This window comes from Thamnophis sirtalis, unplaced genomic scaffold (assembly GCF_051295495.1).
Source record: "Thamnophis sirtalis isolate CommonGarterSnake01/CBP01778 unplaced genomic scaffold, rThaSir2_p1.2 scaffold_4, whole genome shotgun sequence".
In the NCBI taxonomy this organism is placed as follows: Eukaryota; Metazoa; Chordata; class Lepidosauria; order Squamata; family Natricidae; genus Thamnophis; species Thamnophis sirtalis.
Genome location: NW_028261384.1, coordinates 103,296,731 through 103,318,625, shown reverse-complemented (window position 1 = coordinate 103,318,625; position 21,895 = coordinate 103,296,731). Strand labels below are relative to the sequence as shown.

The window sequence follows — 21,895 nt, the reverse complement described above, 5'->3', positions numbered from 1 at the left end:
TTAGAATAAAACTTTATACAACTAGCAGAGGCACTTTTGTTACAAAAAGCAGGTCATTGAAATCAGTGGAGTTTAAGACTATAATGTTACTATGGCTTCTTAAAGATTATAATTACATTGTCTTCTTAATTGAATGGAGAATTGCAAGTTAAGGACAATAGCTTGAATTTGAGCTGTGATTATTATAGCTAAAAAAAATTGTAATAAAAAGTAATTGAAATATGGCTTAAATCCATCCTTTAATACAGTTTTAGGGGAAGCAGAAATGTACAACCTACGTTTTGCTTCTGGAAAGAATAAAGCAATATTCAGATGTTTCACTCAAGAGGGAATGGCCATTTTGCCTTATGCTTCACCTTAAGAAAAAAAAAATGGCAACTCACCCATCACTAGAGGGATTGCAAATTACATGTAACTGTTAACATAGCAATTATAAAATGCATTTTGAAAATCAATGTAGAAATTAAAGTTGGGCCCTGAGATATGAAAAGACTGAAGAAAGTTCACCTTGAAAATGATACACAACACCAGACTTCCTCAACAAAACAGTTCTCCAATGTATGGTTAATGAAAGTTTCAAAATGATCAAACAAGATCAAGGCAATATGATGATTATATAGATTCAAGGATATAGATACCCACCGAGATGAAGGAGAAATTGTACCAATTCAGTTTAAGCTGACTATTTATTTCTTGGCGATGTTTAGGGTCCAGCTGGTCCTCGTGGTCTTCCCGGACCCCCTGGTGCTCCTGTAAGTATTTTCTCTCTTCTTAAGAATGAACTTTATATAAGAAAGATAATGTAAATTTGGTACTACTTTCAAGGGGAAACATTTCAAAATCTTTATTCCTCCCTCAATTTTAAAGAGCAGAGACTTTGTAAAAGTGAGGATTATCATGTTGCAGGCAACAAGAATTTTATGCTCTGCTCAGTTATTAATGAATATCAGCCACACTTATTCAAAAAATAGTACAAAGATGCTTAAATTGTGCAGAATCCCACATTGAACTGGAGGGGGCTTTTTTAGTGCAATTATAGCAATTTTGGGGGGAAGGCCTACTATTATTTACAAACTTTGCAGACAATCCAGAAAGTTGAAAACAAGGGAAGGAAGACAAGTTACTTGCATTTCCATCTATGATATTGGAGATGCCACCTTCCTTTTAAAATTTTAAACTTAGGAACGCATAATATGCATTCATTCAGAGAAACAAACTAGAACCATCATTTGCTTTGCAAAACTTGCTTATTGTAGATAAATAAACAAACAAGACTTTCTTAAATCCATTCCTTCTACACTAAGCCTAACCCTAATATAATAGAGGATGTAATTCCTCTTTCATCTGCTCTGTATTTCCTCACAGACATCATATTTTGCTTCTTTTTATCTGCTGCACAATCGATCATTCAGCCTCAGCGATCTTTGGGTCAACATATCCAGAGATTTGCAGTCTATACTAGAATAATGAAAATGGAGCGTACAGAAATTCAGTAAATTAACTGTGTGGGGAAACAGTCAGCTTCACTGATGAAAGCAATTGTTTCAGGCCAGGCAAACTGCGGGGCTAAAAGATGTGAAGGCAGGAGTCAGCCATGGAAATGAAAGACCCATGGCTGAAAGTGTCTAGGGAGATTCTCTGTCATTCAGGTCAGGGTTGTCCCAAAGGTGTTTTTCAAAATGCAGCTGGACTTTGTCTCTTTCCTTGAAGATTATTTTGCTTCTCATCCAAGAAGCTAAAGGAAAAAAGAAAGTCCAGTTGCCTTTTCAAAAAGTATATTTGGGACATGGCAGAAAACAATGCAGCCCAAAACAAATAGGGGTGTTTTCTGGAATTGCTTTCTTTTTAACATATATGTCCCTGTTTTAAATTTCCAGGGCCCCCAAGGTTTCCAAGGTCCCCCTGGCGAGCCTGGCGAGCCTGGTTCTTCTGTAAGTATTGCTTGATGGTGGGGGGTGCCTTTTGGGGGTGGTGGAGGGATGGAGGGAGCTATATTATGATTACAGCCAGCCAGAACAGTCTTTCCCCCCCCTCTTCCCAGTTATCTTTTTTAAAATTTATTTTTCATTACCTAGAATAGTTTTTGAACGCAAACACGCTGTAGACAGGCTTCTGTTCCAGTCTTAGATATAAGCAAGATGTAGGAGCACAGATGTATTTGTTCAGATTTTAATGCCTTTGTTTTTTCCTCCCCAATAAATTATCTAGGGTCCAATGGGTCCTCGTGGTCCAGCCGGTCCCCCTGGCAAGAATGGAGATGATGTAAGTGAACTATATCATTCTTAGAGGGGGAGGAACCCCCAGTTTTTCCTCTAATTATCCACAGATAGAATACACACCTTGCAAGCAAATCTGACAAACAAAAAGGCTTCTCTGAATCCACAAGTTTGAGGGAACTGGTTCACGATGTATCAGCCTTGTCTTGTCTTCTGAAACATGCGAGCCTAGCAGTAGAAACAATAGCAAAAGTGGTGCAAAAATGGAGGGTGGTGCTTCTCTTCTTGGAAAATTTCTCTTGTTCTCTTTGGTCTTCCTATTATAGACTGCAGCGAATGGCAGATCTCCAAAAGATAACTATTAATTTTACTACAACCTTGATCTTGCCATAAATCTTATATTTTTTTAAAAAAATACACTATTAAACCATCCAAGGGGCAGTTTAAGGCCACTAATTCCTCAACCGGTATTTGTAGAGTTCAGGTAACAAGGTAGACCTTCTTAATTATTGCACACCATTTTTTCTTCTAACATTCTGCTTACATTATCAAGCTCAGAGTTCTCAGGTTTCAGGCCATAACTTTTGATTGGCTTCTGAAAATCATAAAGATCTCTTTTGCAGATGAGAGAATTTAGGGTCCCTTTAAAAAAAAAAACCCTCTCTGATTTCTGAATTATTACTGTTTTAGCTTAGTTTTTTTTTCTGCCTTCTTTCTCCAAGGGTGAAGCTGGAAAACCTGGCCGTCCTGGTGAGCGTGGTCCTCCTGGCCCCCAGGTAAGATGTCTTGTCCATAGGAGGGAATGATGGGTTAGTTAGCCAGCAATTGTTTTGTTATGATGAATCATGCATTGTTCATCTGCTCAAACACAAATTTATTTTTGATCATAAGATGGGTAATTCAAAGCTTTAACAGTAAGATGGTTGTGAAAATATTAGAATCTCACATATTGGACAATTGGAAGATTGGGTTAGAGAGAATAAGCTCAAGTACTGAAATGGCTTTGTTTGATTTCTAAATAAGAAATTTAAAAACGCCTTTTTTTTCAGTTCATCGTCATAGACAAGTGTAGTGGTGGGAGGATAGTCATGAAATGGGGACCTGGCTAAGGCCACATGCTGAAAAGTGATTTGTCATAATTCTTTTATTCTCAAGAATGTCTGTCTTATTTCTTCCAGGGTGCCCGTGGCCTTCCCGGAACTGCTGGCCTCCCAGGCATGAAGGGACACAGAGTAAGCACACTTCAATCATTCAACATCCAACGCAATTCACAAATTCTACAATTCAAAGTCTGCCAAAGCTAGATTACAACTTAGATTGTGTATGCATGTCTTCTGAAGATTTTTTTAGGAATTGGACTTTTCAAAATGTTAATAGTGTTTGTAGGCATTGTCAGAAAGTGTTCACTCCATAATTCCTGGCATTCAATATGGCCACAAATATAGACCACACAGTCAAGTGAACCTAGTAATATTTTACAACTTCATAATTTCCTATGCCCCTTATTTTAAAAGGTATATGAAACACAAGCAGACTAGTCCTTTAAATATATTCTTTGGGGGGAAAAACATCTAGCTAGTTTCTAAAAATTGGATATTGTATATCTTTGTGATTCCTATCCATCCTGGGGCTCACAATACTCAAAGTCATGTAGCATTTTGCTCCTGTAACTCATTTAAATAATATTTCTAATGTAATATAAATAGGTATTGACTTAAGACCACAATTGAGCCTAAACTATTTATTAAGTGAATTTTGCCCTATTTTATGACCTTTCTTTCCGCCCACTGTTAGCACTGCAGTTGTTAAGTTAATAACACAGTTGCTAAGTGAATCTGGCTTCCCCATTAAGTTTACTTGTCAGAAGGTCGCAAAAGATGATTACATGAAACTTGGACATTGGAACCATATGAGTCAATTGCCAAGCACATCTGACTTCTGATCACATGACCATGAGGCTGCTGCAAATAGTCATAAGTGTAAAAAGCAGTCATAAGTCACAAGTGCTGTTGTAACTTTGAACATTTTGATTTGTTTTCCAATGTCTCTGCTCTTCACGCTTCTTATTATACACTTAATAATAAATACATATTATCCCTATCTTCTTTAGGGATTCAGTGGTCTTGATGGTGCTAAAGGTGATGCTGGACCTGCAGGCCCCAAGGTAAGTGTCCATTTTAAGTACATCCCTTTATTTGATACAAAATTCCACCTCTGTTCACTTTAACAACTTGTGTTGTCATTTCTTCTTTTCCTTCCTTCTAGGGTGAGCCTGGCAGCCCTGGTGAAAACGGTGCTCCCGGACAAGTAGTAAGTATATATTTTCACCCTTCTTTGATCCATTGCTCTAAGAAATATAGGCTATGTACCAATGGAGTCATTTAGATGGACAATAGATTTGTTTAAATTGTACCATCAATGAAAGCAACTTATTTTGCCATGGAGGGGAAAAAATCTAATTGCATCATAGTACTTTGATGCAATGCATATTGTACAAAATTGGCTGCCTGGAGCAAAATCTATAAGAAATAGCAAGAATATCTGTTGAAAGCTCAGAAAAGGGATGACCTATTGTAACACTGTAAAGAGGAAGGAAGATGGTCTTTACAGAGATGTCCAGGAATTGTTACCTAAGCAAAAGGATCTGAAATGTTTTTTAAGTCCAGTTCAGAGGGATAGCATTCAGAAGTGACTCAGGCAGATGCCTTCCTAATCCACTGGGGTATAAGAAGGAGGAGAGGGGTAGCATAACCAAACTTGTGAGATTCAAAGCGCATGCCATCTCTGTGAAAGTAATTTTAGCCTTCATGTGGAGTTGATATCCAGGTTTGGCCTATCTAGTGGTGTTGACCCTCAGACAGAGAAGACAAAAGTGGAATAGAAAGTAAAATGAGAATTATGGGGCTACCTTATCTAAAAATGTCCAGTATGGACTTCCTTTTGCATTCTGGCCAAAGGTACCAAATAAGATAAGATAATCTACTTGCACATTACTGTTAATAGAAGGCAAACCCAAAAGAGTATGCAAAAGTCCTTTCTAGATCCAACCTTAAATGAGCCTCCTATATAAAGGAAAAACATTGATATTAAGAATAACAGGGACTGTATCAAATGGAAAGAATGCTAAATTCATAATAGAACTGGGTGTTAGTAGTACTTGAATATGGCAAATTTTAATAGAGTCTACGGTGACATTTCACTTGCTTTTAAATATATTTATAAGTAAATCCATACCAACAGGAAAACATAATAAGGAAAAAGGACCACATCATATATCTGGGAAGAGAGAGGTCTTAAAAATTAGTGTTAAGTCCTAGATATAGGACAGTATAATTCCTATAGCTTTCTACAACCCATATGGCTTTCCAGTAAATGAGTAAACTTCTAAAACTTACTTAAGACGTGACAACTTTTAGAAGAATATGGTATATTGGTATTTCTCAATCTTAGTAACCTTAAGATGAGTGGACTTCAACTCCCAGAATTCCCCAGCTAGTCACACTAGCTGGGGAATTCTGGGAATTGGAGTCCATGCATCTTAAAGTTCCTAAGATTGAGAAACAGGATGATTTTGGAAGAGTATGATAAATACTAAATATAATTAAAAATCAATGGAAAGGATAAAGATATAAGAATGAGATCCAGTCAAACTACCTTTTCACTGATTCCCCTCCCCACTCTGTTTCTTCTAATTAGGGCCCACGTGGTCTTCCTGGTGAGAGAGGACGTCCAGGCCCTGCTGGCTCAGCTGTAAGTGCATTCCTCTCAACTTTTAAATTGCTACGTATTCATAGCGTTTTATGGACTCAATTCAAGTGTTCTCTTTCATATCTTATGTAATTTTGTAGGTCATTCAAATGCCCTTTCTCCTCTTTTGCATTACAGGGTGCTCGTGGTAACGATGGTGCTGCTGGAGCTGCTGGTCCCACAGTAAGTGTCCCTCTCATTTGCTTCTCTTGGAAAGTCTTCATATTGCATGAGAATCCTTTTCTTTAGAGAAGGGATGAAGATTAGTCTTCATCTAGAAGATGAAGACTAATCTTCCAAGCTTTCTGCCCTTAAATGAAGGTATCCTTTTCTCTCTAGTTTGCCTTGAGTCAGTTTTTCTTTTTTCCCTTATTTCAAAGGCCAGAGTTAATGCAGATCTGGCAGTATTAAGAACTATTAATTAGGGACAGTATGAAAATGCTCTATAATCAACCTTTAATCTCTTCTCTTTTTTTAATAGGGTCCCACTGGCCCAGCTGGTCCCCCTGGATTCCCTGGTCCTGCTGGTCCTAAGGTAAAGATGATTATTATTATTGAATTTATCTGTTGTCCATCTCACTGTTTCACAGTGACTCTAACTGGCCTTGAATGACCAACTTGCCATTGCAATGTATTTGTGTTACGAAAGCATTAACATTGTTCAATTTGGCTGCTGATTTTTTTAAAATTAGATTGGGGATAGTTGTCTCTCAGGTTTCTTTACAGAGGAAGGCATCAATCTTTACCTTACTGTTTCTTAGCAAGGGGGCAACAAAGCATTTCCTGGAGGATAAATGCATGGAGGATGATATGCCTGAACTTGGAAAAGTTCCTGCTTTAAGCTCTCTCCATTCTAGTTTGCTAAAAAATACTGAGAAGCCTCAATAATTCCTTGTTTAGGGATCAGGAGGGATGACCAATATAATATAAGCCCAGGTTTAGATACAGAAAAGGGATTGTTGGACTAAGAAAAGATAAAGTTTAGGGACCAGAGCTGGGAAGCTGGCATTATTATGGCTTATTTCAGTATTTGCCTTAAGGAAACAACTGCATAAACTACTACATCAAGCTTTAGACATCAGTTGAATAATATAAAATTAAATCATAACTGAAAATAGCAATAATGTTCAGGTTTACATTTTACATAGAGTCCTCCATTACATTGAACAGGCTTTGAAAGTCTGAAATGTGTGACTCAGGAGTAAGACCTCATGATATCTGGGTGGGATTGGGAGGACCATGAAGTCTGATTAACTAGGATAGTGTTATATAATACAACCAATTAGGAGATAAATTGGTCTTGGAGGGACTAAGGGGATTGACCAGAGAGAAAGATGTGCATCAACCCAGGGAGGCCTGCACACTTATGAATCTTCACTCTCTTCTTGCACAGGGTGAAACTGGTCCTCAAGGTGCTCGTGGTGGTGAAGGCGCACAAGGTGCTCGTGGAGAGCCTGGTGCTGCTGGTCCTGCTGGCGCTGCTGGCCCTGCTGTAAGAATTACCAATTTCCCCCCCACCTCCCCTATACTTCTGATTTATTTAAAAATTATTCACTTCTTAATTTTAAGAGCACTCTTAAATGCATATATTCACTTATTTTTTGGAGAGTGCTTCAAGGTTAATGGTGAAGGTTGAAGGTAGTTTATTACATGGTGTGCCCACACAGGAGACAGAAGATGCGACTTAAACAATCAGTGAACTAATATAGTAATTATTTTGTATTTTTTTCCTCTACTTTAGGGAAATCCTGGTTCTGATGGTCAACCTGGTGCCAAAGGTGCCCCTGTAAGTATCTTCTAATCCCAATAACTCTCTTTATTCATGTCATTGTCTTCATTTGCCACTTCTCTCAACCTTTCCGCTTCCTCTTCTCTAGGGTGCTCCTGGTATTTCTGGTGCTCCTGGCTTCCCCGGTGCTCGTGGAGCAGCTGGCCCACAAGGTCCCACTGGTGCTCCCGGTCCCAAGGGTAATAGCGTAAGTGCCACCCAATTGCTCTAATCTTATCATCAACTGGTGTCACCTGACTATATTGAATTATATATTGGCCAATAAGGAGAATCTCATGCATGATAGTCCAGTCTTCTTAGAGACCACTAGGTTGGATCACATGGATTTCAGATGTGTCTGATTTTAAGGCTATTGTTCAGAGTAACATCTAGATCCATCAGGTGCCCATTCTGTGATAAATGGGCAGTAGAACAGCGTATTAACATAAATCTCAACCTCTTTAGCCACTAAAAGGGATAAAGGATCCATTCTACCATATCATTACTCAATCAGGATATACATTGCTTTCTGAATTTTAAAATGTGCAGCATTTCAGAATAAACTGATCTGTTGACCAGATGGGATAGTTATAAAAACATGGAATATGATGATATGGACATGTGGGCTTTTAAAGATAACCATTTCAAAATTATTGACTAAAGTTTTATTGCTCACAAATCCCACAGATTTCTTCTTCTCATAAGTTGCTTATATCAACTGAAGCATGTGGAAAAGTATCTTCACAGATCCCTAGTTCTCTTCCACACTACCAATTCTTTATAAACATTTTCCAGCTGTTTTCCCTATATTGCATAATTAATAAGTACTTAAATAAATAATAGAATATTGCCTTATTCTGTAGCGAGATATAAAATAAGACAAATCTACTGTTGCAATTTTGTACTGAATGAGATATGTTACCGTATGCTTTTGTCTTTTCTTAATAACTTTAGGGTGAACCTGGTGCTCCTGGAAACAAAGGAGATGCTGGAGCTAAAGGCGAAGCTGTAAGTATTTCACCTGAATGATGTGTGCTTTTATTTCTCTTGTGCTTTTAGTTTACCTCTCCTGCAAAGTTATTTATATCCTTCACTTTATCTTCTAGGGTCCCGCTGGTGTTCAAGGCCCCTCTGGTCCACCTGGTGAGGAAGGCAAGAGAGGATCCCGTGGTGAGCCAGGACCTTCTGGATTGCCTGGACCTGCTGGCGAACGTGTATGTAACCATGTTTGTTGTTTGTTAGCCTTTGGATACCAAGATGCATTTAGAACAAACATGGGCAGAAAGATATATCTGCCTTACAGGTTCATAACATTTAGTTAGATTGGTGGAGAATTGCTAAGCTAAATTACAGATGTAATAGAAACAGGCCAAGTGGGAAGACTAATTTTAATAAGTCAGAGGAATGTTCTCCCGGAGCCATCCATAAAACAAGGTGTGTTGTAACATTTCAAAATTAAAAATTAAAACTAAATTAAACTAAATTAAAATAGCGCACTGCTGTTTCCTCTGGTAATAAGTAAGGAAAGATTAAGCTTTCTGTTCTACCTGACAGCGGCTTTTTATAGCCTTTCCTTTATTTGCAAGGCATATGCACTAATTTAAGGCAAGAGGCAAAATGTCAAATGGGTGCTTTTGACTCTGATCAGGAAACTGAATTATAATTCTTGAGAAAAGGATATCATCCTGAATCTGAAGTTGGCATTTAGTTCTGGCTTTTAGCTTTTCATTCTTTCTAGCAGAATGTTGTGACTGTCTTTTTCCAGTCACAGAAAAACAAATGACTTCATATTGGCATTTTGAGAGGACAGGCCTCTTTGTAGGTTACTTGGTAACAATACTGGTTTTTTTAAATCAATAAGCAATAATAATATTCTTAATCCTGTGTCACAGGGTGCTCCTGGAAGCCGTGGTTTCCCTGGTGCTGATGGCATTGCTGGTCCCAAGGTGGGTTGTGTGTCTTGTGGGTAATATATGGCTAAATAGTCTCTTGATTTCCTATGGGCTATCCACAGGAGACTCATATTTTTATCTATCTATCAGCTATCTATCTATCTATCTATCTATCTATCTATCTATCTATCTATCATCTATCTTTCTTAATGTCTGCATATTCTTCTATGTCTAGAGCTGACTTCTGATTATCAAAATACAACCTTTGATTATTTTTGACCTGCCTTCCAAATGTTTTATAGGCTAGCAAAAGAGGAGTCACATCTAAAACAATATTTTTTTTAGAAGTACCAATATATCCACAGTTGTTCCTGCTCCCTGTTACTCTCATTATTGAGGCAATTTGCTCAAGATCATGTTCAGTGGCATACAGAAACTCAGACATCTAGGGTTCTTATTGCCTAGGAAACAGGGTGGGTGGGGATGGGATGAAAGTCTTCCTTGCCATGTCCTTTTTATAGCCTTTCAATTTTGTATGAAGGAGTAGAATAGTGCTGTGAGGATTTATAAGAGCTAAGAGAGCTGGCTAGTTTCCCCCCCCCCCCCCCAGAATTACAGGGTCATCCATCTCACAAAGGAGTGACTCTGGGTGGCATGGAAGAAGATGGTAAAAAGTTAATATATATAAAGGCCAATTATTTTTTTAAAATGTTTAGAATAAAAAACACAAGGCTAAGAGAGAACATCTGATGCTAATAACAAAGGAGTCACTTTAGTATCTCACCCATTCCCTCAGGCCCCCAGATCTGATGGCATAATCAGGTTTTGGGGGAATTCAGTAGGGATGTGGCCAACCTCACTTAACAAAACATAGGAAACTTTATTCCTATGAATGATATTAAAGCCTGTTTTGCAAATATTCATGGTCCTTGTATTTAGTAGGACTACTAGCACCTGCTTTCACACCTAGCTCTTCTCTAATAATCCTGGACACTCTGATATCTCTCTGGGCACCAGAGAACATTGTAAATAAGATCCCTATTCTCCCATACATTTGTGCTTTTTTTCTAATATACAGATCTTGCCTGGAAGGGAGTTTCAATCTCTCTTTTCATTTCTTTCATGCTTTCTTCTCCCTGACCATATTGCTTTCTTCTGTCTCATGTTTTGTCCCTCGCTCACATTAGAATTCCCTAAATACATGTCAGGTGGGGGACTTCAAACATATGCATGTTTGTTTGCCAAAACTACAGGCTGCTCAAGTTGTGGCGCTTTGGACTTTGGGTATAGTCTTGAGGTCTCTCAGAGCTTGTTTTCATGAATATATATAATGTCTGCAGCCAAAGCCACCCATTGCCACACCAGACATATCCTTTCCTTCTTAGATACACTCTTCATAGTCTTGATCACACAGAGGCCTCCTAAACTGAGGAGAAATGAAAAGCTAGGATTTACCTGCTCTTAGTAGCTTTTCTTGATGCCTTTTCTTCTTCCAGGGCCCCCCTGGTGAACGTGGAGCTCCTGGCCCTGCTGGACCTAAAGGATCTACTGGTGAAGCTGGACGGACTGGTGAGCCTGGTCTTCCTGGAGCCAAGGTAAGCGAATAGCAAGCTTTGGTCAGAAGAGGGAAGCAAATGGGAAATATTCTCATACTTCGCATTGGCTCCTAGACAGTGGGGAATGGGGCACATTCTACCATCCCTGCCCAGCCCTGTGCAGCATTGAAGGTCTACAACAGCGAATTAAACACTGTCATAAAGAGTAATCAAGGATCTTACCGTATGCAAAGTAATCCACTTCCCCCAACTAAGTGAATTAGTGGCACTCACTCGTATCTCATTTCACTCATAGGATAACAAAGCAGAGAATAAATAGGAATGGGTTAAAAGGAATTAAGTTCCTTGCAGTGATTTTATTGCTCTATTTTAGTTACGTTTCTGAGCATATGTGAACTGGAGCAAATATTTTCACTCATCACAATGAAGGCAATGCTAATCCAGAAATATTGGTTCAGTTTGGATTGGTGTTTGCTATAATCATGATTGCACTGGCCATTTAGCATTATGATATGAAATGTATTTTTTCAGGTGAGACTTTGATGGTTTGGGGGATGGGGAGGAAAATCAAGTCTGTAAAATAATTAGCCATGAAACAGCAGTGAAAGGACTAAAATGTCATTTTTAAAAACCCTTTTCATAATCTAATTTTTCCCCAAGAGACATAAACTAATGTAGAAAAGATAATGGAATCAAATATATCAGTTGCAAACTGAAATTATATTTAGAAACCAGATTCAGTTGTTTTTACCAATGGTTTATATTAGGCTCTTAAATTCTGCTATAGTTAATGAATTGCTTCCCAGCTCTTTCTTTGGGACAAAATTGTCACTGCAATTTCTTTCTATTGTGTGTTGTCCCCATTTCACTGGAAAATATTTTAGGATATTATTACTACCATCATCCCCCTTTAGGATACCCATGTCTTAATCAATTGAGTATATGTATTAATCCATTCAAACTAACATAAATCCTTAAAGCAACAAACAATTAGTGTTAAAAATACTAAGATTTCCACTTGGTGGTTTTTTTTTTAATGTCTCTTCATCCTTGATCAAAACATTGCTCATTTGGATGACTGTGGATTAAATTCAAAAGCCTGCACACTTGAAGGTGCTTGAAAGGAAGCAAAAGACAAACATGGTCAAAACACAATTAAACAGAATTGTGCAATTGTGCTGCAGAAGAAACCCTTAAAGTACAAGGCATATTTCTTCCACAGAAGAAATGCCCAATCGGGAATTCTTACAAAATACAGCTTATATGTTCAGGTGTTTTAAAACAGAAAACAGGGGTTTTACAATGCTTAACGGGTATTTTTATTGCCTTGAAGCTTACGAGGTCTAGTCCAACCTGTGTAATATAAGAGTTAAAGCTCATGATCTTTATAGGAGCTTCTGTAGCATAAAAATTAGAACTCTGCAACGTCATACATTGTAGAGGCAAAAATAAGATAGGTATAGTTTCCCATCTGTCAGGCCTCAAAACTTCCCAAACACATGACAATTCTTCCAAGTTGATTTCTCCATTGCTTCGCTCCTATAGACTAAACCTTAACCAAACTGAAAATCCTACTATTTGCATCTATAACACCCTTTGTGAACTATTAGGGAGGACCTGTCTTCACCCTCTTTCTTTCACACATGATATTTGGGCGGAGTTAAGTCTTGTTCCTCTGAAAGGAGGATCCATCTCTTCATTACATCCCATCACACCATCTTCCCCATTCACACAAGTTCTCCCTTTTGTTTTCTTCTCTAGGGTCTGACTGGTAGCCCTGGTAGTCCTGGTGCTGATGGCAAGACTGGACCTGCTGTAAGTGTTGAGAGAACTTACTGGGATCGCCCCTATATTTTGCAATAGAACAATTTTTTTTAAAAAAAATGGGCTTATTGTTTCCTTTCACTTATAGGGCCCCGCTGGTCAAGATGGTCGCCCTGGACCTGCAGGTCCACCTGGTGCAAGAGGTCAAGCTGGTGTGATGGGATTCCCTGGACCTAAAGGCTCTGCTGTAAGTAACACTCCGCATTTACTTCCCGAATGACATGTTCTATGGGTGAGATACAAGGATGACGCCTACTTCTCTTCCACAAATGACCACCTTATTTAGCACTCAACCCATGAAAAAACTATGACACCAGAACAGCTGCTTTTAATTCTTCTTCAAGGAGCAAAAGAATATCTGAAATAAGGGCAGCAGGTGGCTGCTTTATATTAAAGCTCCCCCTATTTGTACCTCTAACTTCCTGATTCATTCAATATGAATATTTTACAGATGGTTACTATGAGAGTCAATTTCATTTCAAAACTGATTTCGTGAATAATCCACATGTATATGCTACATTGACACTATTGAACCACTATTGATTATGTGTCATCAGGTCATCCTCAATTATTAGTGATCACATAGAAGGATTTTCTTCATGATCTTCCTGTCATTATCAGAACCTCCTATTTAATCCATTTTCGGAGAGGCCTTCATGGTTGTTGTTTTTAATGATTACAACTTTATATTCAGCAACCAACTAACTGAAGTATAAATAGATTCATGGAGAGCAGAAGCATTAACTGCACTTGAATGCACTTGAAATAGATTGTTTCAAGGGGCATTTGGCTTTGGTTGGTTGTGAAAATCACTCTAGACTGTGAATTGGAGAGAGGAAATTGTTGGTAGAATGGGTTGTTTTTTCCAAATGAAAATGGAATACTAGAGATACTGAGATTTTCTACATAATAAAATAGGCTGCTTGGGTCAGTCCTTTTAGGTAATCCAGAGAAGTAACACATCTAGAACTACTTGTTCTATCTTTACTGTAAGGTTACAGTAATGGAATTTTGCAGGTTCCCCCCCCCCTCACCTTAATAGTCCAAGAAACTACAGAAGGTCCCTTCTGAGGGACCTTCTGAGAGCCGAGGTGGTGCAGTGGTTAAATGCAGCACTGCAGGCTACTGCTAGATCAGCAGTTCAGCGGTTCAAATCTCACCGGCTCAGGGTTGACTCAGCCTTCCATCCTTCCGAGGTGGGTAAAATGAGGACTCAGATTGTTGGGGGCAATATGCTGACTCTCTGTAAACCACTTAGAGAGGGCTGAAAGCCCTATGAAGCGGTATATAAGTCTACCGCTATTGCTATTGCTATTCTGATATTTTTGCCATCTCCCATTCTTTCTGTGAACTCAGTTGCCTCTTATCTGACCATTGTCTAAGCTGTGACTCTTGCCATTGTGTCCCAAGGTCATCCCCACATACTATGATTGTATGAAAGACATTCAACTGCCTTTCAAATATGTATAAGACCATGCTTATGTAATACAAATTGAACCTGGGCATCCTAGATTTGCCACAGCATGGAGAGATACTGAAGAATGAAATGGAAGTTATTGACTCTCTCCCTGAAATAACTCCCATTCTCTATCTATTCTCTCCCCCCCCACCACCACCACATCCTCTTCTAGGGCGAACCTGGCAAACCTGGTGAGAGAGGTGCTCCCGGAGCCACTGGAGCTAACGTAAGTATTTTGTTCCTCGCCCTCTATTATTCCCTTCAGTGATCTGGATGGACATATATACAAGGATTAGTTTACATAATTGCTGGTAATAAATAGTTACCCAGAGTTGTTTTATAGAACTGGGAGGCTATACACATCTTACAAATAAATATACCGAATACATACCTACATATGTTTGCACATACACAGATACATATATACATAAATGTTGCATTAGAGCAATATGTGTGTGCTGCTACTTTCCCCCACTAGAGTTCACATATATATTCTAAGCTTTCTATAGTCAAAAGTCCTTTTTTTAGGGGGTTTTGGATCTATATAAGAGAGAGGGGGGCAAGGAATGGAGGCTTAGGAGGGGGACTGGCTGAAAATCATCTGATAGGTTCTGTGACCGAAGGTGGGCTAAACCCTGGGATGCCCCACGCCACTCCATCACCTTCATTACTACATCCACACTGAGATGGTTTTCCATGCAATGATAGAGAGAATACAGGGGAATATCTCTACAGAGATAAATTATCTGATCATGTGGTAGGTGGGAAAAGGCATTTGGTGGGAAGGTTTTCAATCAACAGAATTCTTGTGCCAGGTTTATTTTTAAAACATTGGGCTCTGCTTGTTCCTGTCCTTACTCCTCCTTGGTTTCTCCCAGGGTGCTCCTGGCAAAGATGGCGATGCTGGTGCCCAAGGTCCTCCAGGCCCAGCTGTAAGTATGGATTTGATTTCTCCTCCTTCGGTATTATGAATATTTATCCCTTTTTTGGATTCTGTCAAGGTTTGAATTTTCCTACCTTTTCATTACAGGGTCCTGCTGGTGAAAGAGGTGAACAAGGTCCCTCCGGTGCTCCTGGCTTCCAGGTGAGCAGGATTGCTTGAAAAAACAAATGTGTACATTCTCTCTCTACAAAGATAGATAGATGATTGATAGATAGATAGATAGATAGATAGATAGATAGATAGATAGATAGATAGATAGACAGACAGACAGACAGACAGACAGACAGATACCAGTTAAATATTTAATACCATTACTTTTTGTTTCTTTTGAATGTTCAAATGATGTACATTTATTTGCTCAGGAGAACAGAACTAAAATACTCAGTATATATAGTTTTTATTGAGTACAAGCCATAAGGCCTGTAAGAAAACTGAAACAGTGCTTTCAGCTAGCTGGAGAATTCTGGGAATTGAAACCCACAGGTCTTAAAGCTGCCAAGTTGGAAAACACTGCTGTAAAATAGAAGCATGTAAAATTCATGAGGTACTAGTGGTACTAGTGACGTAAACCTTTTGAAGTTAGCCTGTTTAATAAGCTGTATTTGATTGTCGGGCTCATCCACTCCTATCAAAGCTAATATTTCCTTCACTTCCGATTTTTGTTTTCAGGGTCTTCCTGGTCCCGCTGGTGCCCCTGGTGAATCTGGAAAGCCTGGTGAACAAGTATGTAATGTGTTCCTATATGCAGAAGTGTTAAGAAGGAATTGTACATGCTTTGAAGCAGGGACAAACTAAATTAGGACCCTTGAGTTGCAGACTTTGGAACAGGCTAGTGGGAGTCTGAACTCAGCACAAATATTCTCCAGAATAACCTTACTTTGCACATTAATAATGTCTGCCATTTTCCCCATTGGAACTTTTTGTGCATTTCTTTTTTAAATGGATGCATACACCATCCAACAACTGAAAAGCATCTACTGGCATATGGAAAACCAGGCCCATATTTTTCTGTTTTATAATTCCCAATTCCTAAATTCTTTTAGTAGTTGTAGAGAATTTCAGTAGGAGGAAATTTACTTTCTCTTCAGGACATTATTATGACCAGTTTATGATTTCATATTCTTTTGATGAAACAGTTATTTGATTGGCCAAGTCACTTAAAAATACTTCCATAGGGGAAGAAAGACTTTTAGTAGCTTTCCAAGGTTTGGAACAAACTATCCTGGAAGATGGTGGACTCTCTTTCATCCAGTGAGGGACATTGATAATAACCATTATTATCACTTTTCAGGGGCACTTGATAATTATATACTAGAGATGCTGTAATAGTGGATTCCTGTATTACTGTAATTTGGGATTACATCTTTCAAATTTAAATGTAAAAGTATTTATGAGATTATGAGCCTATTATAAGACAATGAGCCTATTCTATTTCTATGTAGCATGATAATAATTTCAAATGCAGATTAATACATAACACATAGAACTTTTTTCTGAAGATTTCAGTGGCCTTGAGACTTGAAATTAAACAATAAAGTTTCTGGAGAATTTCATTTTTGACTAGTGCATCATCAATATGGCAGCAGAACAATACAGGGTTCAATTATTTTTCTATTTTTCTGAAGAAGAAATTAGCAGTTTAGGAAAGCCATCTTTAGAATTTAGCCAGAGAAATATTTATATTCCAAATAAAACATTTCGAAGGAAACAATCTCTTGTTCATGGAAGAAGATAAATACTTCTTTCTTCTACAGTGTATCTTTGTCTTGAGAGTTCTTATTTCCACTAGAAAAAATACCTACCTTCTCATACCTACTCTTCTATTTAAAGTTCTCTAAAACTTCATAAATGAAAGAAGCAAAAAATATAATCCTGCCTTCAGACATGAGTGTGAACAATCCATTTCTTGCTGAACTGCATTCCCCCTGTCCACCCCCCATGTCAAATTAAGTTCATTAGCTGCATGCATTCTCAATGGCTCTATCTTTTAACAATATCTGTTTCTCTCCACTCTGACAGGGTGTCCCTGGTGATGTCGGTGCTCCTGGTCCTTCTGGTGCAAGAGTAAGTAAAGATCTTCTCCCTAGGTTCTTATTTGTCTTCACTTGTCCAACAATGCTTCCATAAACAATTTGTAATCAACTCACTCTTTATTTCATCTAGGGCGAGAGAGGTTTCCCTGGTGAACGTGGTGCCCAAGGTCCTGCCGGTCCTTCTGGACCCCGTGGTGCCAATGGTGCTCCGGGTAATGATGGTGCTAAGGTAAAAGATTAATAAATGTTAAAATGGAAAGGCTATCTTAAAGATAAATGAATAGACTTTACCCTTGGGTATTCAGATTGATAGATTATATATCCAAATCCATTACACTGTTGCTTTCCCGGGAACAATATCATTTTTACTTTTCCTTAATATACCTTGTAAGGATCAGAAAAATTAAATATTGTGTTAGATACATGTGTGGAAAATAGAATTCAGAAGATACAATATATACATAACATTTTTAAAGGAAAGAATAGATAGGCACCTCTTTTCTCTCTCTCTCTCTTTCATTGTAGTTTTCAAATGGTTCCATTCCTAATCTTTGTTGCCTTGATTATTCAATTCTAGGGTGATGCTGGTGCTCCTGGAGCTCCTGGTGGTCAAGGTCCTCCTGGTCTTCAGGGTATGCCTGGTGAACGTGGTGCTGCTGGTCTGCCTGGTGCCAAGGGAGATAGAGTAAGTACATGACGGTTGAACTTTGTTGTCATCAAAATGGCAGCCATCATCTTACTATGCTTAAAAAGGTGGAGAACCAGCAAAAGCATCCTGCTTTTTTCAAAGGACATCCATTCCTTTCCAAATATCATCTACATATCATGCATGGTTAAGTTCCTTCAAGATTTGTACCTAGAGATAATCTTGACATAGATTTTCACTACCTGTCCATCAGGTCAGTCTGATTTAGACTGCATAGTAAAATTTTGGATGGGAGTCTGGAATGATACTGAGATATCTGAATGATATCAGTGCCCAATGTTGTGAATAGGGGTTTATTTTTATTTTAGACAAAGTATGACAGTTGATGAATTTACAGTCTTCACCCATGTTTCTCATCTATTTATAAGTTATGGTCATTTCTAATGCCACCGTACAAATAAACTGCTGGGAGAATCAAAAAGGCAAAGAAGAATTAATTTTATATTATCTTCCATTAACTGGCTTTAAGATATTTTTCTGAATACAGTCCAAGCCAAATTAAAAGGTTGATTGACCATTGTTGTCTTCCAGCTTGGCCCGAGGCCTTGAAATAAGAAGTAAAACTTAAGAGGGCAACCCAGAATCATGATTTTGATATTTAGCTTTTGAGATATATTCAAGAAAATTCCTAACATCAAGCCTGATGTGAAATCTTATTTCAAGATTTCAAAATATATGAATATTGAAAAAGATGTTAAGAAAGAGTGCAGAGAATAACAACAGATGAGGCTAAAACATATGAAGAACGGGAAATTGAATATATCTAGTTTAATGAAAAGAAGGACTAGGGATGACATTATAGCAGTACTTTAATACTTGAGGGGCTGCCACAAAGAAGAGGGGGTCAGTTTCCAAACCCTCTGAAGGTAGGACAAGAAGCAATGGATGGAAATAATAAATGAGACAATTAACTTAGAACTAAGGAGAACCTCCTCTCAGTTAGAACAATTAATCAATGGAATGACTTGCCTCCAAGAAGTTGAGGCTCCAACAGTGGAGGTTTTAATAAGAGATTGGACAACCATTGGAAACCATCTGAAATAGTACAGGGTTTCCTGCTTGAGCAGGAGTGGAGTACAAGTCCTCCAAGGTCCCTTCTAACTCTATTATTCTATTATTCTTTCCAATCATGACGCCTTTCTGATCTTTTCAATATTGATAATCTTATTTTGTCTTTTCTCTTTTTTAGGGTGACCCAGGTGCCAAAGGAACTGATGGTTCTCCTGGCAAAGATGGACCTAGAGGATTGACTGGACCCATTGGCCCACCTGGACCAGCTGGTTCTCCTGGTGACAAGGCAAATATTCCACCAACTTGTTCTTCTTAAACTCCTACTGATTTCTGATTATTGGAAGCCGTGCCATATGCTTTATTTAATATTTAACATTTGCTGGCATTTCCACAGATTTGTGCATGAATTAGGAAGTAGCTGCCATTTTCAGATCAAATTTGGATTGCCATTTTTTTTTTAGAAAGCATCAGAGAAAGCAAAATGATATAATTGAGAAGATGTAAATATTTATCTAGGACAAACTGCCTCAAAGACTTTTTTGTAGCAACTTATGGACTTTAAGAAAATCCTCTGCTTAATTTTAGTTATAACATCAGATCTGAAGGATAGCTTTTTACAAATGCTAAAAACTAAATCAGTAGGATACTCATTGCTTTCATTTATTTCAAGCAAACTAACCCAATGTGCATCTTTCATTTTAATACAGAGACTATAATTCAATTATTCTTTGGATATTACACTTCTCCATATTTTATGATGCATTTCCTGGCTTATAAACATATGATTTCATGAGAAATGCATTAAAATAATGAGTCCACTTTACAATTAAACGAATTCAAAATACCTAGATGGAAAATGCCATTTCAAGTAGATTTTAAAACAACTTACTTAATATGAAAATAGTTTGAAGTATACTTGTAAATGAAAAAAGACTAGAAACTGACTAAACCACCCACCCAAAAGACATGACCAGTTTTCCCACCTCCCATATCTCTCTCTTGATACCTATTAACCATTGTTGCATTCTTTCAGCTTAATAGTCACAAATAATGGAAAACCCATATTTTTGTACTGAAAACTCAGTGAAACTCTAGTTAGAACTGAAGGCGTATTGTCCATTTTAAATTTTTCACATGATTGCAAAGAAGAAGCAATTTGTGATTTTTATCCATAGTACCTAGTGTAAGACTGACTTATCAAAAAGAAATTGTCCTTATAGTACATTTTTAATGCATAGGACCCTACTGCTAGGTCTGGTGCTTAACCTTCTCCCTTTGTCTTCTTCCCCAGGGTGAAAGTGGTCCCTCCGGCCCTGCTGGCCCCACTGGTGCACGTGGTGCTCCTGTAAGTAATTTACCTTCCTATGTTTGTTTGGGTTGTTTTGCCTTGAGATGACTTGTCTTGAAATGCTGTTTATGCAGCTCTGGCATAGCTGCATAGCTCTTATCTTTTCTTTTCAACTTTGCAATTCTTTCTCTCATCATGACATTTCCTGTCTTCTTCTTGTCCTTCCCAGGGAGACCGTGGTGAACCTGGACCTGCTGGACCTGCTGGATTTGCTGGACCCCCTGTAAGTATGATGGAAAATCTCTCCTGCTTCTCAGGAATCCCATTAAAACGCTTGCATCCTCTTACTGCTGTAATGAGGCGAAAGCTTTCTTCGCACAATATACTTAACCTTAGAAATCTAGAAGACACGTTTACACAACATCTTAAACCCAATAAGCACTTGATTTGATTGGGTGTTTTCTGTAATTTAGTTTATTATGTGAATCCAGCCCATTAGATAAATGTGTGGTCTGGTATTAACCAAGTCTCTGGATTAACTCTGTAATCAATTTACTGTGTTATATTGTTGTAGGAACATAGTAAGTGAACCAGAAAACAGCCATAGATTACCAGCAAATGACCTTTGGTAGGAAAAGAAAGTTGAACTAATCAATTCCAGAGTTGGGATCTAATCAATTTGTCCTTACCCATAATCTAATTACAGTGGTTTGATAGATATGAATGAATACAAATGATTTCTCCAATATTATTTGATACTCTGAACCACCTTGAAACTCACAGAAACCAGTAGAGGTCCAGAAAGTAAGCCATTATGTCCAGCTGGATTTCTGTTACCAATATTTTTCAGAAGCAAGTGATTTGGACTATAAAAGAGTGGTCATAGAACCAGTTCGATTGAGATCCCAAGAACATTAGATATTGCAAGTTCTTTAATTTGTGCATTGCAAATTTGTTTTTGTTCTACCAACTCTGTGAAGGTGATTGGAAAGACAAATTATTATTGCTCTTCAAGCATTCAGCGAGTTAGTTACTGAAAGGTAAAGGTTTAACCAACAATTCTGCCTAGAGTAACAGAGATATAAATCTGCAAAAGCAAATTTCTCAAAACTTATCAATTCCCCATCCTTAGCCTTCTACATTACCTTTCCCTGGTTGATCGTCCATGGAAAATCCAGAAAACTGTATACAATGATATCTTGGTACTCATTGCTAATTGGTTCCAGGAGGCAGGATAAATACCAAAAACGCTGAGTACCAAACACATTTTTCCTCACAAGGAATAATGTAATAAATCACAAGGCAGCTGACACAGATTCTAGTTTGTGCATTGAATGCCAAACAAACAATGATTATGGGGACAAATTTTTCACATCAAAATGCGTTATGTACCAAATTCAATGAGTTTCAAAGCAGTTGATTGCCAAGGTACCTCTCTTTAACAGGAAATTA

General features: G+C 38.1%; 1 protein-coding gene across 1 annotated transcript in view; it reads left to right on the top strand.

The window, feature by feature from the left end:
* The window catches only part of COL1A1 (collagen type I alpha 1 chain), a 40,005-nt gene that overhangs the window by 4,943 nt on the left and 13,167 nt on the right, over nucleotides 1–21,895 (top strand). Inside the window, exons 7-35 of the mRNA XM_014061051.2 lie at nucleotides 708–752; nucleotides 1,878–1,931; nucleotides 2,209–2,262; nucleotides 2,939–2,992; nucleotides 3,395–3,448; nucleotides 4,327–4,380; nucleotides 4,482–4,526; nucleotides 5,913–5,966; nucleotides 6,102–6,146; nucleotides 6,445–6,498; nucleotides 7,357–7,455; nucleotides 7,705–7,749; nucleotides 7,841–7,939; nucleotides 8,686–8,739; nucleotides 8,838–8,945; nucleotides 9,624–9,677; nucleotides 11,120–11,218; nucleotides 12,941–12,994; nucleotides 13,092–13,190; nucleotides 14,635–14,688; nucleotides 15,341–15,394; nucleotides 15,493–15,546; nucleotides 16,075–16,128; nucleotides 17,425–17,469; nucleotides 17,569–17,667; nucleotides 18,016–18,123; nucleotides 19,334–19,441; nucleotides 20,447–20,500; nucleotides 20,673–20,726. Of these exons, the coding sequence (XP_013916526.2) occupies nucleotides 708–752; nucleotides 1,878–1,931; nucleotides 2,209–2,262; nucleotides 2,939–2,992; nucleotides 3,395–3,448; nucleotides 4,327–4,380; nucleotides 4,482–4,526; nucleotides 5,913–5,966; nucleotides 6,102–6,146; nucleotides 6,445–6,498; nucleotides 7,357–7,455; nucleotides 7,705–7,749; nucleotides 7,841–7,939; nucleotides 8,686–8,739; nucleotides 8,838–8,945; nucleotides 9,624–9,677; nucleotides 11,120–11,218; nucleotides 12,941–12,994; nucleotides 13,092–13,190; nucleotides 14,635–14,688; nucleotides 15,341–15,394; nucleotides 15,493–15,546; nucleotides 16,075–16,128; nucleotides 17,425–17,469; nucleotides 17,569–17,667; nucleotides 18,016–18,123; nucleotides 19,334–19,441; nucleotides 20,447–20,500; nucleotides 20,673–20,726 (1,908 nt within the window). The remainder of the gene's footprint in view (nucleotides 1–707; nucleotides 753–1,877; nucleotides 1,932–2,208; nucleotides 2,263–2,938; nucleotides 2,993–3,394; nucleotides 3,449–4,326; nucleotides 4,381–4,481; nucleotides 4,527–5,912; nucleotides 5,967–6,101; nucleotides 6,147–6,444; nucleotides 6,499–7,356; nucleotides 7,456–7,704; nucleotides 7,750–7,840; nucleotides 7,940–8,685; nucleotides 8,740–8,837; nucleotides 8,946–9,623; nucleotides 9,678–11,119; nucleotides 11,219–12,940; nucleotides 12,995–13,091; nucleotides 13,191–14,634; nucleotides 14,689–15,340; nucleotides 15,395–15,492; nucleotides 15,547–16,074; nucleotides 16,129–17,424; nucleotides 17,470–17,568; nucleotides 17,668–18,015; nucleotides 18,124–19,333; nucleotides 19,442–20,446; nucleotides 20,501–20,672; nucleotides 20,727–21,895) is intronic.